The following is a 22,601-nucleotide window of genomic DNA, read 5'->3' as shown; positions in this document are numbered from 1 at the left end:
TATTTTATGTGCCTTGTCAAAAGGCTGTCGTGTCCGAGGGACGGTGGGCTTCTCCCATCTCATTGCCAGCTGCTACTCGTCCAATGTGATGAGTTGATAAAAACGTAAACTCCTAAACTGGAAATGTTCTTTGCGTTCGTCCTGGTTCAATCATACCACGGATGTTTGAGCCCCCTTTTTCTTTTCAGACCGGTATTGGTGCAAGTAGATGCTACCGGCCGATAGAAAGTAGCGATTAACAACAATGACAAAATGTAGCAATGTTGTCGAGGGCCAGCTTCTGCAAGGGAAGACTTTTTTTTTTTTTTTCTCTCAATGTTGCAAAATGATCTCGTGCCCTCATTTCACACTTTTATTACGTCGTAACCATCAAGTGGAAGGAACCATGAATGCTGGCTAAAACAAACCAATTGAAACAGAAATGAACAAGCAATGGTTAAAGAAAGAACAGATTGGCCAGTCAGTGTGTTTGGACTGTTTTTTTTTTTTTTCCTCTAAGAATAGCAAAAGGGTTCATCCCAAAGTCAAGTAACCGTTATTTTGTTGAGTGTGTTAAATAAGACATGGGAGCCAGACGTAAACGAAAAGCGGGGAGGCGAGGCGCCAGAAGCAACAACGGGGGTAAACAAAAAGTCAGTGAGCTGAACCAAAGCCATCGTGAGGTGCGCATGTCTGTGTTTTGTCTGCTGTATTTAGCCACGCCCACTTGCGTTCTATTCAGCAACGGCAGGCGGCAATGAAGGTCGTACGGAGTTCTGTCTCTTTGTCGGCCGTCTCAGTGGGGTGTCTCTCGTAGGTCTCTCGGTCTCCTGGTTGGGTGTCTGTCGTTCAGCTGTCAGTCAGTCGGGTGTTGGACGCTCGGGCTGCTTTCCGTCAGGTGTCTGTGCCGGTCAGGTGTCGGTCGGTCGGGCGTCGGTGAAATGGCTGTCTTGCGTCTGTTCTTGTCTGGGTGCCGGGAGGTTTGACGTCAGCCGCTCCTGCGTTTCTCGCCAAGGCACGAGCCGAGCCGTGCGGGCCTCAGTCGTCCAGCTCAAAGGTGTGCAGGTACGTTTTGAAGCTGAGGATGCCGCCGTAGCTCTGGTTGCGGGCCCGGTAGAGGTCGAGTCCGCTGAGGATCTCCACGTCTCGAACCCTGGCCGTGTGAAGCTGCAGCAGCTCCTCCACCCAAAGATGCTCGCCGCTTTCGCCCTGTGTGTCAGCGGGAGCACGTCAGCGGGTCGCAGGCCAGACCAGACCAGGCGCCGGGCACAACCGAAACTCACCTTGCAGGTCTCGCTGTTGTCGTCCCGGTGAGGGATCAGGAAGGAGAAGACACTCAGATCACCGTCGCACTCGTCTAGTGTCAGGTTGGCTTGCCGGCAGCTGGTCACCACGGTGAAGTAATGGGTGGGCACAGGCGACGTGCCAGTAGACCACCTGCACACAACTGTGCTTACTCTCACCGCCCCTCACAAAACACAAATGGGCGCACTCACTCTCGAATTTCCTCCAGGCTATCTCGGCGGCCGTCGTAGTTGTAGTCAAAGACGGGTCCTGCCAGGACATTGATGCCGCCCTTCTCCTGTGCGTAGCGCCTGAGCAGTGCCCCTTGCAGGTAACGCCAGATTCCTGCAGGCGCGCACACATGCACGTGTCACCTGACCAAGAGTGCTGAGTCACGGCATCCAACAAAGAGGCAGTCATACGCCCCCCCCCCCCCCCCGGCCAGGACAGCGCCTCCTTTGTCGGGCTCGCCGAGATGTCGCGGCGTGCACCGGACTTACGAGTAAAGGCGGGAAACATGGGCACAGTGTTGGTGATGAGTGACGCCTCGTATTTGGACTCGGGCGATGACGCCAACTCTGCGGACGGGAAAACAAAACCGAAGATGACTCGGCGCGCGGGTGCCTCCGCAACCCGGCCGCTTGCCCGGCGTTTACCGGGCGGGAACAGGAAGCCGTAGCCTAGGAGGCCGTTGCGCTCGTAGGCGCCACAGCTGGCGCTGTGCTCGGCCGACACTCGCCGGTCCGTCCGTAGGCAGGGACCGCCGGCGGAAGCTGCTGGAAGAGGAGTCGCATCCTCCTGGGGACAAACAGCCCGGTCGTGCGGGATTCCAGCCAAGAAACCCGCATGCGAACATACCTGCGGCATCAGCGTGAAGGACGTCCACAGCGGCGTGGCCAACTCGCGGCTATAGGCGCTGACAAAGTCCGAGTGATGCAGCAACGCGTAGCGAGCCTCGAACATGACGGCGGGGCGGCCGAACGGCAGCTGGGTCACGTCTGTAGGAGAAAGCGCACGGTGGAGCCCAAGCCTTTGGGGTGACTGAAGGACGAATGACCTTGGATGACCCTGAGGTTATCCACATTGGGGCTGGCGTTAGGGGCGAGACTTGGGATAGACCTACTGTAGTCATCGACGCCATCTTCAGTAGCGCTAAAGGTCTCCACGTTCTGCTCCACTTTGTTCTGAAAGGAACCGCAAAGACGTCAAAGAGGCTTTCGGGCTCGTGGGCAAGGGTCGTCACCACGCGGGCCGACCTCGTCGTCGCAGCTGCAGCCTAGGTCAAAGGTGAGGGTGGCCGCTTCCTCCTCCTGTGCCGGCGGCGACACCTCATCTGGCATGACGGGCTGGAAGGGTGGCGACTTCAGCATGGCGTTCAGGCTTCCGTGCGTCCCGTTGTTTGGCGCCGGCTTCAGGCCCAGAAGATCTGTGATGCGGGAAGCGGCAGAGTGGCGCTGGGGGTGCGTGCGTGCGTGCGTGCGTGCTCGCGTGTGTCGTTAGCGCAGGCGTGACTCACCGCACATGACGTTGTAAAGCTCAATGTTGTCAAACTCAGGCACTTGAGTGCGGAAGCGGAAACTGGGCCCGTGTCCCACGAAGATGGTCTACAGGCGGAGGAGCGGGAACTTGGTTAGGACTCGCGTGGAAAAACCGCAAAGCACAAATCTAGTCGACGCACCCTCATGCTGGTGATCTTGTTGTCGAAGCCGTGGTCGCCGAAGAAGCCGCAGCGGGTGCGCATCTTTTCTGGCATTTTCCTGCAAGGTGGTCAAAACATCAAGGCTGCTCAATGAGCAAGACGCCACACGAGAGCTTGAGGTCCGCAGGCGAGCTCGCGGCCTGCAGGAAAGCATGCCTGCTGTTTTGCTTCCACGGAAGCAAGGGGAAGGCAAGCGACATGGCGCACGTGGTTTCGCAGGGGCCACAGAGAGACTAGGGGCCCTGTGCGGCATCACCTGGCAACGTGCCACTTCCTCTCCATGAGCAGGTGCACATCCTCAATGCGGCGGTTGTTGGCGTAATGGAGTCTCTTGGGCAGATGTTGCTTGAGGTAAGGTGTGAAGTGCTGTGTGGCCGTCTTGCACTGTGAGCAACACAAGGTTAACGCCGCCCGCCGCTCGCCGCCGGACGGGGTGCGGGATACGCTTTCCTCACCGTCAGGTTGGCCACCACCTGCTGAGGGTCATCTGCGGGGTGGCACATAAGAGAACATTGAGAACCTGACAAGTAGAAGGTAAGCGGCATGGAAAGTCGAAGCTCACGCCAGCCAAGTGGAAGTAAGCGTGAGGCCACGTGGCATGCGTAGCAACCGGTAGAAGCCGAGCAACGCAGGTCAGACTCACAGGTGGTGGATTTGCCATCCCGAGGTCGGATCCTGCCCAACGAGCCCGGGATGAGGGTTATGTCGTCGATGTTGAGCGGGTAGCTGCTGAGGAACTCGGTGCGGTCGCAGTGCGCCTCCTCCATGCCTGTGGGCTCACGGCGGTGGCGGCGTCAGAGGCCTCGCCTGTCTACCCGTGTTGAGCGGAGGGGGGCCGAGCCTCACCGTGGTCACCCACGACAATGACGTTGACGCAGCGGTGGAGGTTCATCTGCTTCAGGCCGTTCATAAGTTGACCGATCACGCCGTCAATCTGGCGCAGTGTGTTGTCCAGCTATGCCCGTAAGCACGCACCGACACACACACACACACACACACACACACACACACAGTGTCTCTTAGTTTACCTTTGAGATCTTTTTCTGCAAAGGATTTTTTTTTTTTATGAAGCATGCGTCAATGGCTTTGTGAATCCTTGTTTGGGTTATTTCATCCATTTTCATGATTGCCCTGCCCTTAAGCCCACCTCGCTGCTCAGCGGACCCCAGCGATGTCCGAACGTGTCGGGCTGCTCCGAGTGCACGGCGTAGACGTAAGGCCTGGTATATAACACACAATGGCGTCAAGAGCGCAGGACAAGGCCGGCTAAAGTGCAACTGTATCTTGGACCTGTGTTGGTCAGGCAGTTGCAGCCACTGTAGGATGGTGAGAATGCGTCTCTCCAATTCGATGACCCTGAAACAATGTCGACGATGTTATCAGCTGACGCCCAACGTTACAGAGTACATCGGGAGCACTGTCCAAATACCAGGGCCAGAAGAAGGTTCCGGCTTTGACGCCTTGTTCCTTGGCCGTGATCCAGATCTGCGGACAAGAGCAATGTGTGACACCTCAGAATAAGTGGCGTCACTGGCCCCGCCAAAACGCTTACCGGCTGCCCGCCCCACCAGCGATGGTTGAGCTTCTCTCGGGACCGTAGGTTGAATGTGGCGTTAAAGACCGGGTCGTACATGGTGTTCCCAACGATCCCGTGGGATTCTGGGTAGAGGCCCTGCAGAGTTGACGCAATGGGACGTCATAGACAGGTCGTGCGTGTCTGGACCTGGGAGGTTTGCCGGCAATTTTGGAGTGCTCCGAGGTACTGACATGTCACCACCCACCATAAAGCGGAGACCTCATAATAATGGCACGGGGTCCCTAGATGCCAATGACCACCTCGTGACAAACCTGAGATGCCATCACAGTGTATGTCGAGACCTCGGGGAGCTGAGTTGATTCTGCGCTGGCGTGGTGGGACCTCAGAAGCCGAGCTGTCTCGGGCCCTCTGGTGCATGACCACTGGTGGCCCCTAGTGGACGCCGGTATTGACACACGAACAGATCCCATGACTCACCGTGGCCAATGTGTACAAGTTTGGGAAGGTCTTGGTCGGGTAGACAGGCCGCATGTACGGAGCAGTCGTCCCGCACGATCCTGGTGGCAGAAACCTGTTAGCGTGACCGTAAGCCTGCAGAAGGCAAGGCCTGGCACGAGAGAGTTGGGGTTGGGTTGGTTGGGTTGGGTTGGCCAACCTACTGAGTTTCTGGATGTTGGGAGTGACGGAAACACCCTTCTTCAGGTAGGATGCTCGGAAGCCGTCCACAGATAGCATGATGAGGGGCGGCCGGACAAAACTGCGGGATGAAAAAGCCAACAGACGTGTATTTGCCAACTCTGTTTGAGCCTCCTCCAACGCACTTCAGCGCCGATCGCTGGTTACTTCCTGCCGACTCACCCGGCAGGACACTCGGCACTGACCATCTCCTCGCAGTCTCCTTGGAGCCACGACTCCTCGCCTGGGAAAGGAAGCAGAGTGAAAACCGAGTCGAGCGGGACATTTCTGGAACTACCTTTGCAAACGGCCTTGTAGTTGGAGCAGCAGTCTCCTTTCTCCAGACAGTCGTCCGTGCAGTGACAGGCGTGCTCGTCTATCCTGTCCTCGCCGCAACGTTCCGGACGGCACTCGAAGCGTCCCGCTAGCCACACGGAGCACGTGCGGGATCGAGACGGGTGAGTGGTGCGGCTCCGCGGGAGTTCTGAGCGCCCTGCGGCCGTACTGACCCGTTTTGAGGCATTGCTGGTCAAAGTCGGAGCAGCAGCTGTAGTAGGTTTTACACAAGTTGTCACACCGACATCCCGGAGGCTCTGCTTCCTCCAGCTCGAAGCAGCGACCCTTGCACGAACCTGATGAGCTCACCCACTCCGACACCACTGCGGGGATCCGGGATGCCACGGGGGAGGCAGGCCAAACCGGGAACACAAGGGACACCAGACGGTGAAGAAATGGACACGGTGGACCCCCGGGAGCCAATACGGCAGGGGAGGGGGGGGTGCCGGAGACCCCGGGGACACAATGAAGCGCCCAACGGGGACAACAGCCAGGGGAGCCGATCTCACCTTTAGTGTGCACGGGCGTGCCATCTCCACCCTCAACGGGTCGGCTGGCCTGAAAGACGTACGCCGCGATGATGTCACCGTGCCACCCGCTCAACGCCAGCAGCAGCTGCACGACAGCAGACGACACATTGCGGTGACCTCATCGAAAAGCTACTTTGCCGTCTTTGTCGATACGCTCGAGTGCTGTGTTGTTGTTTTTTCTGTCTGCCATGAGTGGAAGAAAAAGGAAAAAGGAATAGCTGCTTACCAAATAGTTGATGAGCATGTTGGTCAGCCGGACAACAAAGTGAAAAGTGTCCAACGTCCGCCAGGAGAACTCAGTGCGCCTGTGCAAATCGATGCGAGAACGCTCTCTCTCTCTCTCTCTCTCTCTCTCTCTCTCTTTCTCTCGGCCGCTTAGTCGTCCTCCCGCCCCCGCTACGCACCCCTGTCCCCCCCCTCTTCAACTGTGTCATTGTTTGTCTTGTCCAGCCAATGAACATGAGGGGGGGGGGGGTCTTTGCGTGCGAAGGGTTGGCGGGGGTCTGTTCGACGCTTTCCGATGCCAATATCCACCTGATGCGTGACCTCTGACCCTTTTCTTTCTCGTGTGTCCGTCAGAGTTGATGTCGGAGGCGGAGACTAAACCATCATGAAACGCCACAGCAGCAAACACGCCTGACCAAGTCGACGCTGTGTGTGTCGTGCGTGTGCATGTTATTAGGTTGACAGCACATCACTGTCACCCTTCCGGAAGGCTGCGTTCTTCCCTCTCAACTCATTCAACATTCTCCTCGTCTTACGTGGACCACACACACGCGCACACACACACACGCCTCAGGCCCAGATTATCTTCTTAAAGCAGGAGATGCTGTGATTAGCCCTGGCGGGCGGCCATCGCCTGAGGCTGAGCTTAGTGGTGTGATCCCAGCAGGAAGTTGAAGACTGAGGCACACCTGGCCCACCCCTCCTCAGCGCCAGCCCCCCCTCGGCCATCTCAACTTTGGCCGCCAACGCGTTAACTGCAGCTAGTCCAAACTGGACTGCCTCGGAAAGCACGGCATGCCCAAAAAAGTCAGTCGGCCATTTTGTAGCACTGTCGCAAGTGGAGTGAGTTTTGTGGCTCCATCACACAATTCATAAAAGGCTGTCTGTTCGTGGACTTTTACTTTGGAGTCGAGGATCCCAAAGGCCGCGTTTGCCTTCCCAGGTATAAAACCAAAAGATGACAGTGAGTGTGCTGACTCACACCAAAGTGTGTGCGTGTGTGTGTTTGTGTAGTGGCTCCAGCTTCACTTCATCTCAAAGTGTGTCTGGCCTGCTTTTCATGTACTTTGGACAGTTAATATTTGCCCCACTGTGCTTAAACACCCCTTTTGCACACACACACACACACACAGACACACGCACGCACGCACACACACACACACACACACACACACGCACGCACGCACACACGCACACACGCATTCTGTTGCAATCTTCACCTTGCGAACCACCTTGATTGAAAGTCAAACGTTTTCTCTTGTCATTGTTGCTTTACTTTAATAAGGACTTTTCATGTTAAGATTAAATATGGTCATTGTCTTTCTCTCCAGCATGTCCCCGACTGATGCATTATTTTGGAAGGTTCCATAAGCGGAAGTTGAGGCGTTACACCACCTGTACACCTGCTGCATCCTTTTGGTTCACACAAGTACTGCACATTGACAGGCATGTATTTATTCTGTTTGCCAACAGGGGGGAGTGGTGGCCTGACGGATGGATGGAAGTGGAGAGAAAAGCCACCTTGAGGACGTCGCTCATGCCTCAATTGGCGCGCCCACTACCTCACGTCACGTCTGTCTTTTCGTTTGACGGGTGATTGACAGCTAAAATGTTGGAGAATTTATGTCGGCAATCGTTCGGCGTCTCGTCACTTGCAGTCAACCCCGCCAAGTCAGCTGCAGTTAACCCAAGTTGCCTGGAGTCAGCAGCAGGATCGAGTCACTTGGAGTCACCTTCCAGTCTGCTCCGACCAAATCGGCCCAAGTCACTTGCAAGCCACAAGACGTGGTACGAGTGGGGGGGCGTGTCCGGGCCATTCCGAGCTTTGAACAAGTCCAAACTAACTCGAATGGGAAGCAAGCGCGTAACTCAACACGCGAAAACCGGAAGTGGAGCCAGCATGCCTGCAAAAGTAAAACACGTTGAGACGGAGAAGTTGCAGTAGCGTGACGTCACACGCCCTACAGACCATTTAAAAGTTACACTGATCCAACCCAAAAAAAAATGTGTGTGTGTGTGTGTGTGCGTCTGTGTGTGTGTGTATATATATGTGTGTGTGACCCAAAAAAAATGACAAAAAGTTGCACTGATCCGTCTGAGCCGGCTCCCTGCGCCAGGACCAGCCGCTGTCAGCACAATGACATCACGGCGCTATTTTGAAAGCACTTCCGGCGCCGTTGCGGCGCCGCGGGTGCGACAGGTCGGGTCGAGGCTTCAGAGGAGCAGGACGCGCGGAACCTCTCGGACGCGTGTTGGGGATCTGCGGCCCGGAAGTCTGACACGCGCACAAACTTTGTTTGTGTTCTGTTTCTCCCCAAACTCAAGTGCCGCTTCGCAATGACGTCATGCCACTGGATGGTCATTTTGGGCTTCTTGTTTTTAATGCGCGCACCACCTGCGCAAGCACAAGGACAAGGTCAGTTGATTTATTGATTTCGTTTTCTCTGGTTTATCCTATGGTCAGTCGACGTGCTCAGTGTGATAACGTCATCAACACACGTAACTTCAGATGTTCGTCATCGGTTTATTGTCACCCTGGCACAGGTGGTAGGCGCAGAACCTGCTCAGGGCTCTGCTGCCTGCCAACCACCTGGGTGGCACCTTCAGCCTTCTGTCGTGGCTTTCTGTGACTACTTTATCTCCATGGTAATGAGTCTGACCGTGTTTTGCAAAAAAACAAAGGTGACGCTTGCAATCGCCCGTTTAGATGAAGGGACAGCCCGGAGGCGCCGTCCGCTGAGCCTCCAAGCAATAATCACAAATTTGGCTCAAACCGCTATTTGAATCGGGCGAAGGTCTTGCCGAGTTACATTTTATATTTGGTGAAAAGCCAGTTGGATAGCTGACTGCCTTGCTTTGTGTCTGAGAACCGAATTCAGTCGCAAATTGAAAATGTCCACTCATCTTGAATGTGTTTATCATCTGTCACCGCCGTCAGTGTCTTCCCCGAAAAGGTTCCGGAGCAAAGTACTGAGTCCCACCGAGCTTTTGGTGTCCTGGAAGGAACCCAGAGGTCCGCTTGACGGATACGTGGTGGCCTACAGCACACAGCTTGGTAAGGAACACGCAGCGGCGGCACGCACGAGAAGGTGACGCCATGCGGCCATGCTCGTGCAAACAGGCGGCGAGGAGACGGAGGTGGACGTGGCCAAAGAGGACACCCGGCTGCTGATCGACAACTTTGATGCCAGTCAAGACTACGCCTTCAAAGTGTTTGCCCTGAGGGGGGCGCTAAGAAGCAAACCGCTGGTGGGCGGACACCAAGGTAAAGGGCCGCCGGGTGGCAGGTAGGGCGCTGAGAACGGACGTTTGCCGCCTTTTGTTTTTCAGCTGAACCCTCAGGACCAGAAAGGCTTGAGAGTCAAGGTCCGCACCACGGCGCCTCCACGCACGCCAACGCCATCACTGAGGGTAAGATGGTCAGGACGTGACAATTGGAGCAGGAAGTAAGGTCGAGCGCTTAGAAAAGCCACGGCGGCGGCGGCGATCTGAAGCTCGCCCCAAACTCAATACCCTCAAAACGGCTTCAGACGCATTCCTGATTCTGGCGGTTGTCGCAGCAACACCTCCAGCCCTCTCCCTCCATCTTGTCGGCACTTGCTCAGCTGGCGGGCGCGGCCCCCTTGTCAATCAGACGGGGGCTGGTCTCCACAAGTCTGCGCCGCCAGCGGGCCAATTCTTTGCGACACTTGCGATAGTTGTCTCGGCGATGGTTTTGCTTCAAGCGACCTGCGCTGAGGGAGGCTCTCTGAGCTGTTCCTGCGGACTGTGTTTGAGCCGCCAAGGCTTTCCAATGTAGCTTCTTCTGCTGCTTGCGCTCCGGCTTTGAAAGTTGCGTTGCGTTGCGCGGGCTTGTCGCCACTCGCCGAGCCGAGCTCCGGATCAAAGCGGAAGAACATTGGGTTGTCTTTCAAAGGCTTCTGCAAACCAAACGCGGTAAAGCGAGTCACGTCGTGTCGAGCTACGCCAGGAATGGCAAGAAGCTCAACTTTGACCCGGTGCGGCGGCGAAGGACGCGCTCTCGCACCTGAACGCCCCACAGCTCACGTGTTGCCGCAAAGTCACATGGCGTGGCGAGCGGTAAGCGTTGACAGCGGTGGTAGGACCGACACCGAAAAAGATCAGATCCAGCGAGATGAAGCCATTTAGCAACGGGGAAAAAAGCAGCTTGTAAATGTCTTGCTGGATAGTCACTCAACACCTATGAACACAAACATTTGCGCGTGTGCGCGCTCTCGCCAAGCTTAGATGAGGAGCCGTTCACGTGCAGCACGCCGGCCGCTGCGGACGTGGTGATCATGGTGGATGGCTCCTGGAGCATCGGCCGCAGCAACTTCCACCTGGTCAGAAGCTTCCTGGAGAACCTGGTGCGGGCCTTCGAAGTGGATGAGGACCGCACGCGCGTGGGTCAGTAGCGGCCGGCGAGGCAAACTCTCCCGTCCAGCACACGTGACGTGTTTGGCGCCCCACAGGCTTGGTGCAGTTCAGCGGCGAGCCGAGGCTGGAGTGGCACCTGAACCGTCACCGGAGCAAAACGGCCGTGCTGGACGCCGTTCGAAACCTGCCGTACAAAGGCGGGAACACCCTGACAGGTACGCCGGCCGAGCTCGGCGCGCTTCCCCGAGCGCTGCTCAAGGAAGCGTCCTCGACAAAACCCAGGTCTGGCGCTGAGCTTCGTCCTGGAGAACAGCTTCAGAGCGGAGTCTGGATCCCGAGCTCACGTCCCCAAAGTTGCCATCCTGATTACGGACGGGAAGTCCCAAGATGACGTGGTGCCCCCCGCGCAGACCCTGAGGGACGCCGGGATTCGAGTGTTTGCCGTCGGTACGAATCGGACCCACCGGGGCGGCCTCTCACCCGGCGCTGCTGTCTTACTTTCTTCCCCGTCGGGCAGGCGTGAAGAACGCGGACGAGGAAGAGCTGAAGGCCATTGCCTCGCCGCCCGCCGACATGCACGTCTACAATGTGGCCGACTTTGACGTGATGAAGGACATCGTGGGTGTTTTGACCAGGAGCGTATGCCGCACGGTGGAGCAGCTGGCAGGTTGGACACGTCACCTGCCCGTATTCCTTTGTTTAGAATCGTCAACTGCTTGAAGTTTGTGCTTTGGAGGGGCTCTGACCTCCGACACATCCGATATGGCTGACGTCGAGTTCTCTCGCTTTGGTTGAGTCCTCTTTCGGTGGGTTTGTTTGGCTCTTTGTTTTGGCTTTTGCAGAGGCAGGTCGCGGCGCCCCCCCACCCGAAGGCGTGGCCCCCCCCCGCGATCTCGTGATCTCCGATGTCACGGCTCGGAGTTTCCGCGTGACGTGGACACCGCCGCTGGCCGGTCAAGTGGAGCGCTACCGCGTGGTTTACTACTCGGCGAACGGCGGCAGGCCGGAGGAGAAGGTAGCGCCGATGGCGGCGGGGCGTCCGGGCGGCGGTGTCCGGGCGGTGACACGTTGTGTCCGCATCGCAGGTAGTGCCGGGGTCGGAGCACAGCGTCCTGCTGGACCACCTCAGCTCTCTGAGCGAATACCAGGTGGCCGTGTTCGCCATTTACCGCAGCACCGCCAGCGAGGCGCTGAGAGGCAGCACCGCTACGCGTACGTGGGCCGATAGCCCCGAGGCCCAGAGCGGCTGAACCCCGCCAGCCTAACCTTGGCACTGTTGACCCCGCCAGTGGCCTTGCCCACCGTGGAGCACCTGGACCTGTCAGAGCCCACCCACGACACCATGAGGGTCCGCTGGACGACCGCCCCCGCCGCGTCAGGATACATGATCCTTTACGCGCCGCTCAGCCAGGGAGAGCCCGACGACGAGAAAGAGGTGAGCGACGCAAAGACGGAAAAATGACGATGACATCGCCACGTGAAGACGGATGATGTCATCAGAAAACGGCCAATATGATGTCACGGGAAAACGACGGCCACGTCGGGGCAACACCATCTGAAGACAAATGACGTCCTGCGCAGGTGAAGGTGGCGTCTGACGTGGAAGAGGCGGAGCTGGAGGGTCTGACACCGTCAACGGAGTATACGGTGACGGTGTACGCCTTGTACGGAGAGGAGGCCAGCGACCCCATCACCGGCCAGCTCAGCACGCGTGAGTTGTGAGCGTGCCCGCCGCTGCCGCATTACGAGCGGAAGTCCCCCGCTCTCTAGCTCGCGGCTATCTTGCCTCAGCCTTTCATTAAGATTGATCACGCTTCACGTCGGCGTCTGAGGCCAACGGTGCGGCTGCTTCGTTCCTTTCGTGTCTTCTTTGATGAAACTTGCAAAGGGAAAGATTCCCAACCTTGCAAATCCTTCCTGAAGTTTTCAAACGGGGTCTGCTCAGCGAGTGCCGTGCTCTGATTGGACGTCTCTGATGTGTGCCGGCCCCCCCCCCCCCCCCCTCAGTGGCGCTGCTCCCGGCGACCAATCTGCGACTGACAGACGTGGGGCACAGCTCCGCCAGACTCAGCTGGGACTCCCCGTCCGGGAAGGCGTCGGGCTACAGCGTCGTTTACGCCCGCAGCGACGGCGTGGAAAGTAACCAGGTCCGACAAAAAAAAAAATCACAGAAGAAACATTTGTGAAAGTCAAACATGCCAGCTGCTGCCACGTGAAAGCCTCGGTGCGTGCGTAGGTGGAGGTGGGCCGCGAGACCAACTGGTTGCTAAGCAACCTGAGCCCTCAGACTGAGTACACAGTAGGCGTGGTGGCCACCTACGACCAGGGGCGAGCAGAGCCGGCCACGCGGAGCTTCTTAACACGTAAGCGTTTGGCCCGTTGACACACGCGTGCGCATTCTCGGGCACCCATTCTCGGGGGTTTCCTCGCTCAGGCAACGTTCCGGAACCAACCGACGTGAGGAGCCACGACGCCTCTACGGCCGGCTTCCGGGTGTCGTGGCAGACCCCCGCTGACGACGTGGCTCTCTACCGCCTCGGCTGGACGCCCGCAGACGGTGGCCACCGTGGCCACGGTGACAGCGGGGAGGTCGGTGTGTGCGCCTTCTCCACGTCAAACGCCAGATCCTTCAGTCGACCCTTCACGTGACATGTCTGTCAGGTGCTGCTCAACGCCGACGCAAACACCTACACACTCACCGGACTCCGCCCCTCCGCCGAGTACGAGGTCCTCTTGAGTGCCATCTATGAGAATGAGGTGGAGAGCGAGCTGGTTGCTCTGCTGGAATACACCGGTATGCTCGGCGCATATGTCCATTCTGGACAGACAGACAGACAGCCGGACGAGTACCCACGTGACTTTTTTCTGTCATTTGTAGTGGAGAGGACGACCACTATTGCTATGACAACCGCCAGCATTGCAGGTGAGTTCATTTGACTGAACTCACCTTCGATGTCGCCCATGTTATGGTTTTCATCGTTGTCCTCACCGTGGCGCTCGCAGCGCCTCGTGACGGCGTACGGGGCATGACCGTGGATGACCGGACCGCCTCTAGTCTGCGGGTGTCATGGCAACACTCGGACGCTCACCACGTCCGCCATTACCGCCTCAGCTACAGCAGTGCGGCCGGAAACGAGGAGACGGTAGGATGAGCAACGAAGAGAGCTTTGGCGGAGATGGCCAAAGTACAGTGCTGCCATCCTCTTCCGTGCGGGCACCGTGTAGAACGTGGGCGGCTGAGACCCTTTTGGACATCTGATTTGTTTTGTCGTGTCAGAGGACGCTGCCGTCCACCCAGAGCAGTTTGGTTTTGCAGCCGCTGATCCCCGACACCCAGTACAAAGTGACTGTCACGCCCGTTTATCTGGACGGAGACGGCGCTACGGTCACGGCCACGGGACGCACGGGTACGTTTCTCACCGTATTGGCGGGGGTGCAATTTAGCTCTCCCCCATCTGTCTGTCTCGCCGCCACTCTCTTTCTTTCTCTGTCTGTGTCGCAGTTCCATTGTTGCCTCCTGGAAATCTGCGCGTTTCCGAGGAATGGTACAACCGCTTCCGGATCAGCTGGGACCTTCCCGCTTCTCCCACCACGGGCTTCCGCGTGGTTTACCAGCCATTATCGGGTCAGTGGCACGAGCCGGCGTGATCACTCTCGGGCCGGTGTGAGCACGAGCCTGGTTGCGCCCGCAGCCCCCGGACCTGCCTTGGAGACCTTTGTGGGCCGGGACGTGAGCACCATGATGATCGTCAACCTGCTGAGCGACACTGAATACGGTGTCAAAGTCCTGGCGTCTTACGGCGGCGGGTCCAGCGAGGCGCTGTCAGGCCGGGCCCGGACGCGTGAGTCTCTCAAAATGGCCGACACTGGGGGCATCAAAGCTCATTGTTTTGCGGCCATACCCCGGCAGAGCGCCTGGCCGTGACCGACCTGAGCATTTACCAGCAGAGCGCCGATGGCTTGTGCGCTCGCTGGCAGCCGCAGAGACACGCCGCCGCCTACCGGGTGGTCATCCAGTCCGCCGGCAGTGAGTAGCGTTTGCCAAGAGACACGGCGGCTGATGGCCTAAGATCGACACTCCGCTTTGAGCGAGCAGTTGATTGCTCTGTCACCGTGCACGACAGGCAGTCACGTGGAGGAAGCCAAGCTGAGCGCGGGATCCGTCAGCCACTGTTTCGACAATCTAAGGTCCGACGCGCCGCACAAGATCAGCGTTTACGCGCAGCTGCAGGACGGAAGCCAAGGCCCCGCCGTGACGGCCGCCGCCAAAACCCGTGAGTACCGACGGCGGGGGTTGCGTCGCGCGACGTGACGTGGCAGCTTTGCGACGACTTGTGCAGAAGCCGCCTCGACCCCGGCTCCCACCGTGCCGCCGACCACCACCCCGCTCCCCACGGTTCCCCCTGCCAAGGAAGGTAAGTGCGCGTTCAACCGGGCAAACAGCTAGCTTAGCATAGCAACCCGAGCAGCAGTTAGGAGGGAAAGACTGACAACCGCCCCCCCCCCGAACAACAGTCTGCAAGGCAGCCAAGGCTGACCTGGCCTTCTTGGTGGACGGTTCCTGGAGCATCGGCGACGACAACTTCCTGAAGATCATCGGCTTTTTGTTCAGTACCGCCGGGGCGCTGGACCGCATCGGGCCCGACGGCACGCAGGTAGGCCACCTCGGAAGGCCGCGGCACGGGCCATCCCGTCGGCTTTCATCACCCGTGTTGCAAGCGTCCGCCATGTGCCGCAGGTCGCCATCGCTCAATTCAGCGATGACGCGCGCACCGAATTCGCCTTGAGCGCCTACGACCACAAGAAGCGCCTCCTGGATGCCATCAACAAAATCTCCTACAAGGGAGGAAACACCCAGACAGGTGAGACACCATCATCCTGGCTCCTGTGCACCCTCTGAAGCTATGTGCTGCCTTGCCCCGTAGGTCGCGCGATCCGCCACATGAAGGACAACATCTTCACGGCGGAGGGCGGAGTCAGGAGGGGAGTCCCCAAGGTTCTGGTGGTCCTCACTGATGGCCGATCGCAGGATGATGTCAGCAAGGTCTCAGAAGAGATGCGGATGGAAGGTCGCCGCCGCTCGCCGTCGTTTCGGGACCAAGTCACGACCGAGCCGTAACCCGTCCGGCGTCCCCCGCAGGCTTTGTCGTCTTCGCCATCGGCTTCGCCGACGCCGACTACGCCGAGTTGGTGAGCATCGCCAGCAAACCGAGCGAGAGACATGTCTTTTTTGTGGACGACCTGGATGCTGTCAAGAAAATTGAAGAGAAGCTGGTGACCTTTGTGTGCGAAGCTGCCACGGCCAGTGAGGAAGCACCGGCCGGGAACGTTCCTGCTGACTGGCTGGCAACTTGCTCATGAAAAACTTGTGTGTCCGTGTTTGTGTGTGTGCGTGCAGCATGTCCCTCTGTGGCCATGCACGGCAGCGGCACCACTCCCGGTATGACTTTGGCGGTCTCGTTGGGTTCGGCTGAGCAGCTGTTGACAGTTCCTCCGCTGCTCGCCAGGTTTCCGCATGATGGAGCTGTTTGGACTGCTGGGGGAGCGCTACAGCAGCGTACCCGGGGTTTCCATGGTACCCGGAACCTTTAACGCATTCCCGTGCTTTCGCTTGCACAGCGACGCACTCCTGGCTCAGCCGACCAGGTTCGTCTGTGGTGGAAAACAAAAGTGCGCGTCTGCTGAGTCGTCATGATGTTTGGGATGCTCGGCCTCCTTCAGGTTCCTCCACCCAGAAGGTCTTCCCTCGGACTACACCATTGCGCTACTGTTTCGCCTGCTGCCTAACACTCCCCAGGAACCTTTTGCACTCTGGGAGGTCTTGGACCAGGATCAGCAGCCACTGGTGGGCGTCATCCTGGACAGTGAGTCTGGAACAGCAAGGGCACAATGTCCGTCGAATGATCGAATTCCACTTAGCCCGTGTTGACTCGCCGTGCAGATGGAGGGAAGACGTTGACCTTCTTCAACAATGACTACAGAGGGAACTTTCAGACTGTCACCTTTGAGGGTCCACATGTCAAGAAACTTTTCCACGGGAGCTTTCACAAGGTCAGCGTTTTGCCAGGTGACAGGGCGGACGAGGCTGACCCCAGTGACAAAGTCAACCAAAAGGCACTCTTTGTGCAGCTCCACGTGGTGATCGGCAAGACTAGTGCCAGCGTGCTCGTGGACTGTCAGGACGTGTCCACCAAGACCATCGAGGCAGCGGGAAACATCAGCACGGGCGGAATGGAGGTTCTGGGCAGGATGGTTCGCTCCAGAGGGAACAAGGACAACTCGGCGCCAGTAAGAACGGAGGGGATGCCCTGGCCCTGGTTTTGGTCTTGGCCTGGCTTGATCCTGCCACTGACAATCACTGTTTTGCAGTTTGAGCTCCAGATGTTTGACATCGTGTGCAGTACCTCGTGGGCCTCCAGGGATCAGTGCTGTGAACTTCCTGGTTTGGTGAGTCCTCTGTACCACTTTGGGTCTACGTGCTAAGAGATAATGTCCCGCCTTCCTCTTTGTCACGCCCCCGTGTGTTGACCACCCAGCGCAACGAGGCCCAGTGTCCTGCCATGCCGAAGGCCTGCACCTGCACTCAGGACAGCAGAGGCCCCGCAGGCCCTGCCGGACCCCCTGTGAGGCGCGCACGTGCAACGCACATACGCAGTTTCCTTTTGCAGGCTCTAAATTCCGCATATTTCCAATTAGGGTGGGCCAGGAATACGAGGAGCCCGAGGTGAGCGTGGAGTGCCCGGTCCAGTGGTGAGTTCTGGGATTTCAAGTTCAGTTTTGGAGCCAATCTCTCGCTGATATGAATTCAACCCCGTGGTCCAGGGGCCTGCCGGAGCCGTAGGTGAGCCCGGAGTGCCAGGACCCCAGGGGCCCCCAGGACCACTAGGTCCCAGTGGGCGCTCCATCAGGGGTTCCCCGGTAAGCATGTCATGCACGTGCATTTTCCACACATTAGGACATTTGCCCCTTCCCGAGACATTATGATTGCATGCAGGGTGCTCCGGGGGAGCCAGGACAGAAAGGAGAGTCGGGGCAACGAGGTCTGCAGGTAAACGCCAGGCTCGTCAAACGCGTCTCACGCCAGTTAGCCGGCCACTGACCCGCAGCGGCGCGTGTTTTCCAGGGCGTGGCCGGCCGAGTGGGCGCTCCCGGCAGAGAAGGACTTCCCGGTCCCAGAGTGAGTGGTGCTCCACTGTGTGCTGTCAACACGCTTTGTTGCGACTCACGCACGTTCCTCTGTCGTCCGCAGGGGCTGCCGGGCAAAGACGGCCCCCCCGGCCGACCGGGCTCCTCCGGAACCATTGTAAGTGCTTTGAAAGAAGCGACGTAGTACTGCGCTAGACAGGAGAGCCCAGCTGGCGCGTCGTGTGATCATTCCAAAGAGAGGGAGCAGCAAGTGTCCCCTCTGAGCTTCTGCTTAGTTCCTCGTAGCTGAAGCGACAATGAAAATTGTCCAAGTGTGACTCTTCTCTCATCCGCAGGGAAATCCTGGAGCCCCAGGGGCCCCTGGAAACACAGGTGCCCCGGGAAAACAGGGAGAACTGGGACCGCCGGTGAGTCCCGGCATCGAACATCACAAGCTAGCAGGGAGCGTTTGAGCATTGGAGGAATGCCCATGAAAAAGTCCTAGACCTGCCTGCCACAAGTTCTCTTTAGTCACAGCCAGGTGCAGGTCAATGAGCTCCGGGGTTTGCAGATTGCAATTTGTCCGTCAGTCCACGTTCATGGCCAGTCAGAGCAGAGCTTTTGAGTCTTTTGTTCCCGCCGCCAATGTTTTTCTTCTCGCTGCAGGGTCCGAGCGGAACCAAGGGCGACAAAGGCGAACGGGTACACCTTGTTCCTCTCCCCGATCGGCCGCCATGTTTAGTCTCCTCCTCTTACTTGACTTTGTGCTTTTGCGTTTCCAGGGCGACCTGCAGTCCACGGCCACAGTCCAGACCATCGCCAGGCAGGTGTGTGAGCAGCTGATTCAGAGTGAGTACTTCAATACGCCAGGTCAGCCGTGGCAAGAGTCAGCATGGACGTGACCCCCGAATAAGTTTACTTTCGTTTCGTTTTTTGTTTAGCACATATTATTACAGCAATAACAGTGCAAGGAGGGAGACGAAGCCTAGAGCTCCATTCCTGTTATATATACAACAAAGTGCTGTGAAGGCAAATGTCTCGAGTGTTTGCAAAAAATAAATAAATCAACAAAAGCATAACAAGCTAAATATTAATTCATCATATTCATATATGCATATATATATACATATATGTATATTGACATACATAAACAGATACACTATAAAAATAAGAAACAAGCGAACAAAATAAACACTTAGCGATGTTTAATCAATCAAAGAGGTAGAAGAGAAGACTGAGATGAGAAGGATGGACCAGGGGACAAACATTTCGTGAAATACCTCGCATTTTCATCGATCTTTTGCAAACCAAATCAATATGTTCAGACCAGTTTAAGGATTCGTCTACTATTACACCTAGGAATTTGGTGCTAGTTACTTGTTGGATTTCGTTATTGTTTATGTAAATTTTGATCTGTTCTTTGGGGTAAGATTTATTTATATTGCAGAAGATCATGAATTTTCTTTTTTTTATATTGAGTGTCAACTTATTTGTTTTGAACCATTTTGTAACTGAGGACAACTCAGCATTCACACTTGCAATGAGGGAATTAAAATCAATCACGGGTGGCAATGAGGTCGGTATCGTCCGCAAATAACAGAGGAAGAAAATTAGAACAAGGCATGGAGAAATCATTTATGTACACCAAAAACAATAGAAGACCCAATATTGAGCCCTGCAGGACCCCAAATAGTATTTTAGATCTGTTAGATGAACAACCATTTATACGTACATGTTGTTCTCTGTTGACGAGGTAGTTTGTGAACCATTTCACTCCATATCTCTTGGCAATGAGAATCTTATGGTCGACAGTATCAAAGGCTTTGCTTAGATCTAGAAAACCCCCAAGAGCGAATTTCTTATTGTCAAGAGCTGTTGAGATATGGTTGATGAAGCAGCGCATGCTCAGTAGAGAACTTTTTGCGGAAACGATATTGATGCTTGTAGAGAATATTGTTTGTTTCTAGGTGCTTTGACAATCTTGAATAAACCAATTTTTCTAGAATCTCGGAGAAGCATGAAAGAATGGATATAGGCCGAAAATTACCATAATCATTTGTCTCACCAGCTTTGAAAATAGGAATGACTAGCAATTTTTAGTCCTTGGGGTACAATGCCAGATTTTAAAGATAAGGAGAAAATGTGTGTTAGTGAGATTATTATTGAATGAATGGTTTTCTTAATAAGTATGCTTCTGATCTCGTCATGGCCAGGGGCCGGGTTTTTCAAGCTCATGACGATGCTGTAGACTTCCTCAACACTAGGAGGGTCAAGAATGGAAAGTGAAGGAAACTGCTCTTTAATTAGGCAACAGTGGCTTGTATCAGAGGTTGAGAAGCTAGATGCTAAGGTAGCGCCAACATTTACAAAGAAATCATTGAAACCATTAGAAATATCTATTGGGTTAAAATGGGCTCCATTCTTCCCCAGCATCTCATTTGGGGTAGATGCTTTGGATTTTATGCAATGTAATAAATAGTTGATAAGATTCCATGTTGTTTAGATATCACCAGAGGCTTGAGTAAATAAAAGCTGCCCGACCGACCTCCATGCTGCTTGCAGGTCACATGGTTCAGTTCAACACCCTCCTAAACCACGCGCCCAGCCCATCTGTGACCATCCGCACCGTCCCGGGACCTCCTGGAGACCCCGGTCGAAATGGATCCCCAGGGCCCCAAGGAGAACAGGGCCCCTCTGGAAGGCCTGGGTTCCCCGGACAAAATGGACAGAATGGCCAGCCCGGAGAACGAGGTGCGCCGGGCCGAGCTGAGTCGACCAACGGGCAACTCCCGATAGCAATATTGACATCTGTGTGTGTGTGTGTGTGTGTGCACACAGGTCCCCCAGGTGAAAGGGGTGAAAAGGGTTCCGCTGGTGTGGGAGTTCAGGGCCCTAGAGGACCGCCAGGACCTCCTGGTAATCCCCTCATGATGTTTGTGTCCCTTCATGTCCCTTTGCATGCCCCCACCCATTGCTAGCACCTCCCATAATGGGTCAAGACCCAACAGTCCTCCTCACTCCGAGGTCATGTCCTCACATCCCGCCATTTGGCTGCAGGTGCTCCAGGCCAAGGCAGGTCTGGCAGCCAAGGCCCGTCCGGGAGGCCTGGAAATCCTGGATCACCAGGACGTCCCGGGGTTCCAGGGCCAGTTGGCTCCGCCGGTCCTCCAGGTTACTGTGACCAGAATTCCTGCATGGGCTACAATGTTGGAGGTATGTAGTGAAGGCTGCCCACAGGAAGTAGTTGCGGACACTCGGCCGCATTCTTCTTCATCGTTTTACTCCCCCTTCTCCTGTCTTGCCAACTTATCTGAGACCTATTCAAGCGATTCAAGTCTTGGTACGCCATCGTGGACGTATCACTATTGAGTGTCGATGTTGCTGATCTTGCTGATCTTGCTGTTCCTGCAGTTCAGCTGCCGTCCAACATTTTCCCAAACTACGGTGAGGCGGAGGAGGAAGACCCGTACCGCTACTATCAGCCTGACTACCCACCTCCGCGACCTGTCCAGGACCCGGAGCTGGATACGGAGCGTTCTGAAATGGAGCTGAACTCCCAAGATGAGGGGGTGGGGCCATAGAGGAGCCTGGGCAGAGGCAGCGTCAGGGAGTGAAGCTCAGAGTGAGGAAGACAAAGCCTAGCTCACACATGTAATCTCTGTACATGCTTTTCAGGAAGTCAAGAAGTGTTGAACACACACACACACACACACACAGACACACACTTGTGCATCTGATTGGCCACTGCCCAGAACGGGGGGCGTGCGATGACGCTTGACATCGAGGAAGCGTTTGAAAGAGCTTGTGGCACTCAAAGTAATTTATTTGGAAGACGTTCTGTCCAGTTTGTCAACACAATAAAAAAATGACAGTACAGTCCAAGTATGAGTCGCGAGAACGTGTTTATTACTTCATCTCAACTTATTGACTTTTCATCCCTGTCCCTGTCTTGACCTCTGTCTCACCTTGAATTTCTCTCCCCTCTTTATCTGGCCTGCTCTTCCTCATTCCTTCATCTGTGTATGTACCCATGTCTGTCTCCACCTCATAATTTGCCTCCTTGTGTCATTTTATGTGTTTGTATCTCAGCCCGCATATTTTTACTTCATCTTCAAATTGTCATTGTTTCATCTATTCGTGTCTTCAAGACAGATCCTGCTTCTTGTGTTCACCCCGGTGCCTCTTTACCACGGTTGCTAAACAGCCTCGGCCAAGCTCTTCTTCGAGTGGCTGCCCGTCGGCTGCCTGGCGATCTCATCTGACCCCGTCCGTCCTCCAGAGACTGAGCGTGGTCTTGAGAACATGTGGTCCACATTTTTTAGCAGGATAAAAATGTAAGGTAACTGATAATGTCAATGTATCATTTCAAAATATTTTTTCTCTTGTGTCGTCATAACATCCCGGGGTCAGAAGTGGTGGAAGTGCGGTGTGTAGTTCTGGCAGTGACAAGTAGGTGTCACTCTGGTACAACACGTGTACGGCATCAATCCACCATCAGGGGTCTGTCCACGGTTGCCGCAACAGGCCTATGATGATGACAGAAATGGACTCTTACAGTACTAAGACCACAGGCCAGTCAGACCACACAAACTCTCAGTTCAACAAAGTCCACAAACAAAAACATAATTTACAATAGCATTTTTTTAACATGCTATACATGTTGCTTCGTGCAACTTCTGGCATTCCTTGCTTTGAATAATCCTTTTCAAATCTGGCTTGTATTTTGTTGTTGCCACTCGAAGCAATTTTTTTCACATGGGTGTCAGAACAGATTGACAAAACATAGACTCGCAGATGTATGTTGACCCAAACATTGACAGTATCTTCAGCGCAG

At 55.7% G+C, this 22,601-nt stretch overlaps 2 protein-coding genes across 2 annotated transcripts; one reads left to right on the top strand and one right to left on the bottom strand.

Moving 5' to 3' along the window:
* Positions 1-338: 338 nt before the first annotated feature.
* LOC147041266 (autotaxin-like) lies at positions 339-6,334 on the bottom strand. Its single transcript, XM_085939848.1, has 25 exons — positions 6,267-6,334; positions 6,020-6,125; positions 5,684-5,833; positions 5,473-5,598; positions 5,358-5,418; positions 5,159-5,256; positions 4,977-5,056; positions 4,515-4,634; positions 4,392-4,447; positions 4,253-4,318; positions 4,110-4,182; positions 3,809-3,917; positions 3,606-3,731; positions 3,418-3,449; positions 3,219-3,346; positions 2,942-3,020; positions 2,780-2,867; positions 2,520-2,689; positions 2,387-2,447; positions 2,122-2,261; positions 1,920-2,061; positions 1,764-1,841; positions 1,476-1,608; positions 1,263-1,416; positions 339-1,188 (listed from the first exon to the last, which is right to left on the bottom strand). The coding sequence occupies exons 1-25, from the start codon at positions 6,282-6,284 to the stop codon at positions 1,018-1,020; spliced, it is 2,565 nt and encodes an 854-aa protein (XP_085795974.1). The 5' UTR covers positions 6,285-6,334; the 3' UTR covers positions 339-1,017.
* A 2,121-nt stretch (positions 6,335-8,455) lies between these two features.
* LOC147041265 (collagen alpha-1(XIV) chain-like) lies at positions 8,456-21,665 on the top strand. Its single transcript, XM_085939822.1, has 47 exons — positions 8,456-8,681; positions 9,204-9,320; positions 9,387-9,530; positions 9,596-9,676; positions 10,514-10,672; positions 10,738-10,857; positions 10,925-11,089; positions 11,160-11,309; positions 11,485-11,657; positions 11,728-11,854; positions 11,932-12,077; positions 12,224-12,353; positions 12,650-12,789; positions 12,879-13,005; positions 13,077-13,231; positions 13,304-13,436; positions 13,521-13,565; positions 13,646-13,785; positions 13,920-14,049; positions 14,145-14,267; positions 14,335-14,484; positions 14,553-14,669; positions 14,767-14,916; positions 14,983-15,057; positions 15,158-15,297; positions 15,381-15,504; positions 15,568-15,711; positions 15,783-15,947; positions 16,041-16,082; positions 16,150-16,288; positions 16,364-16,506; positions 16,584-16,693; positions 16,772-16,930; positions 17,012-17,089; positions 17,179-17,265; positions 17,339-17,392; positions 17,465-17,560; positions 17,637-17,690; positions 17,766-17,819; positions 17,892-17,945; positions 18,124-18,195; positions 18,434-18,469; positions 18,550-18,616; positions 20,330-20,518; positions 20,606-20,683; positions 20,825-20,980; positions 21,179-21,665. Exons 1-47 carry the CDS (start codon positions 8,603-8,605, stop codon positions 21,346-21,348), a joined length of 5,487 nt encoding a protein of 1,828 aa, XP_085795948.1. The 5' UTR covers positions 8,456-8,602; the 3' UTR covers positions 21,349-21,665.
* Positions 21,666-22,601: the final 936 nt, after the last annotated feature.

The sequence above is a fragment of the Syngnathus leptorhynchus genome, chromosome 20, assembly GCF_054491065.1.
Source record: "Syngnathus leptorhynchus isolate UIUO chromosome 20, UIUO_Slep, whole genome shotgun sequence".
In the NCBI taxonomy this organism is placed as follows: domain Eukaryota; kingdom Metazoa; phylum Chordata; class Actinopteri; order Syngnathiformes; family Syngnathidae; genus Syngnathus; species Syngnathus leptorhynchus.
This window is presented reverse-complemented; position numbering and strand designations above follow the sequence as displayed.

Bases quoted from the DNA above. Each gene is read 5' to 3' on its own strand.
- LOC147041266 (XM_085939848.1), bottom strand. The intron at 2,448-2,519 runs GTCGGCCCGCGT...GGTTCCTTTCAG, and splicing joins GCTGCAGCTGCGACGACGAG to AACAAAGTGGAGCAGAACGT. The intron at 2,262-2,386 runs GTAGGTCTATCC...TTTCTCCTACAG, and splicing joins AGATGGCGTCGATGACTACA to ACGTGACCCAGCTGCCGTTC.
- LOC147041265 (XM_085939822.1), top strand. From the start codon at position 8,603: ATGACGTCATGCCACTGGATGGTCATTTTGGGCTTCTTGTTTTTAATG. The intron at 10,673-10,737 runs GTCAGTAGCGGC...GGCGCCCCACAG, and splicing joins TGAGGACCGCACGCGCGTGG to GCTTGGTGCAGTTCAGCGGC. The intron at 14,917-14,982 runs GTGAGTACCGAC...CGACTTGTGCAG, and splicing joins GACGGCCGCCGCCAAAACCC to AAGCCGCCTCGACCCCGGCT.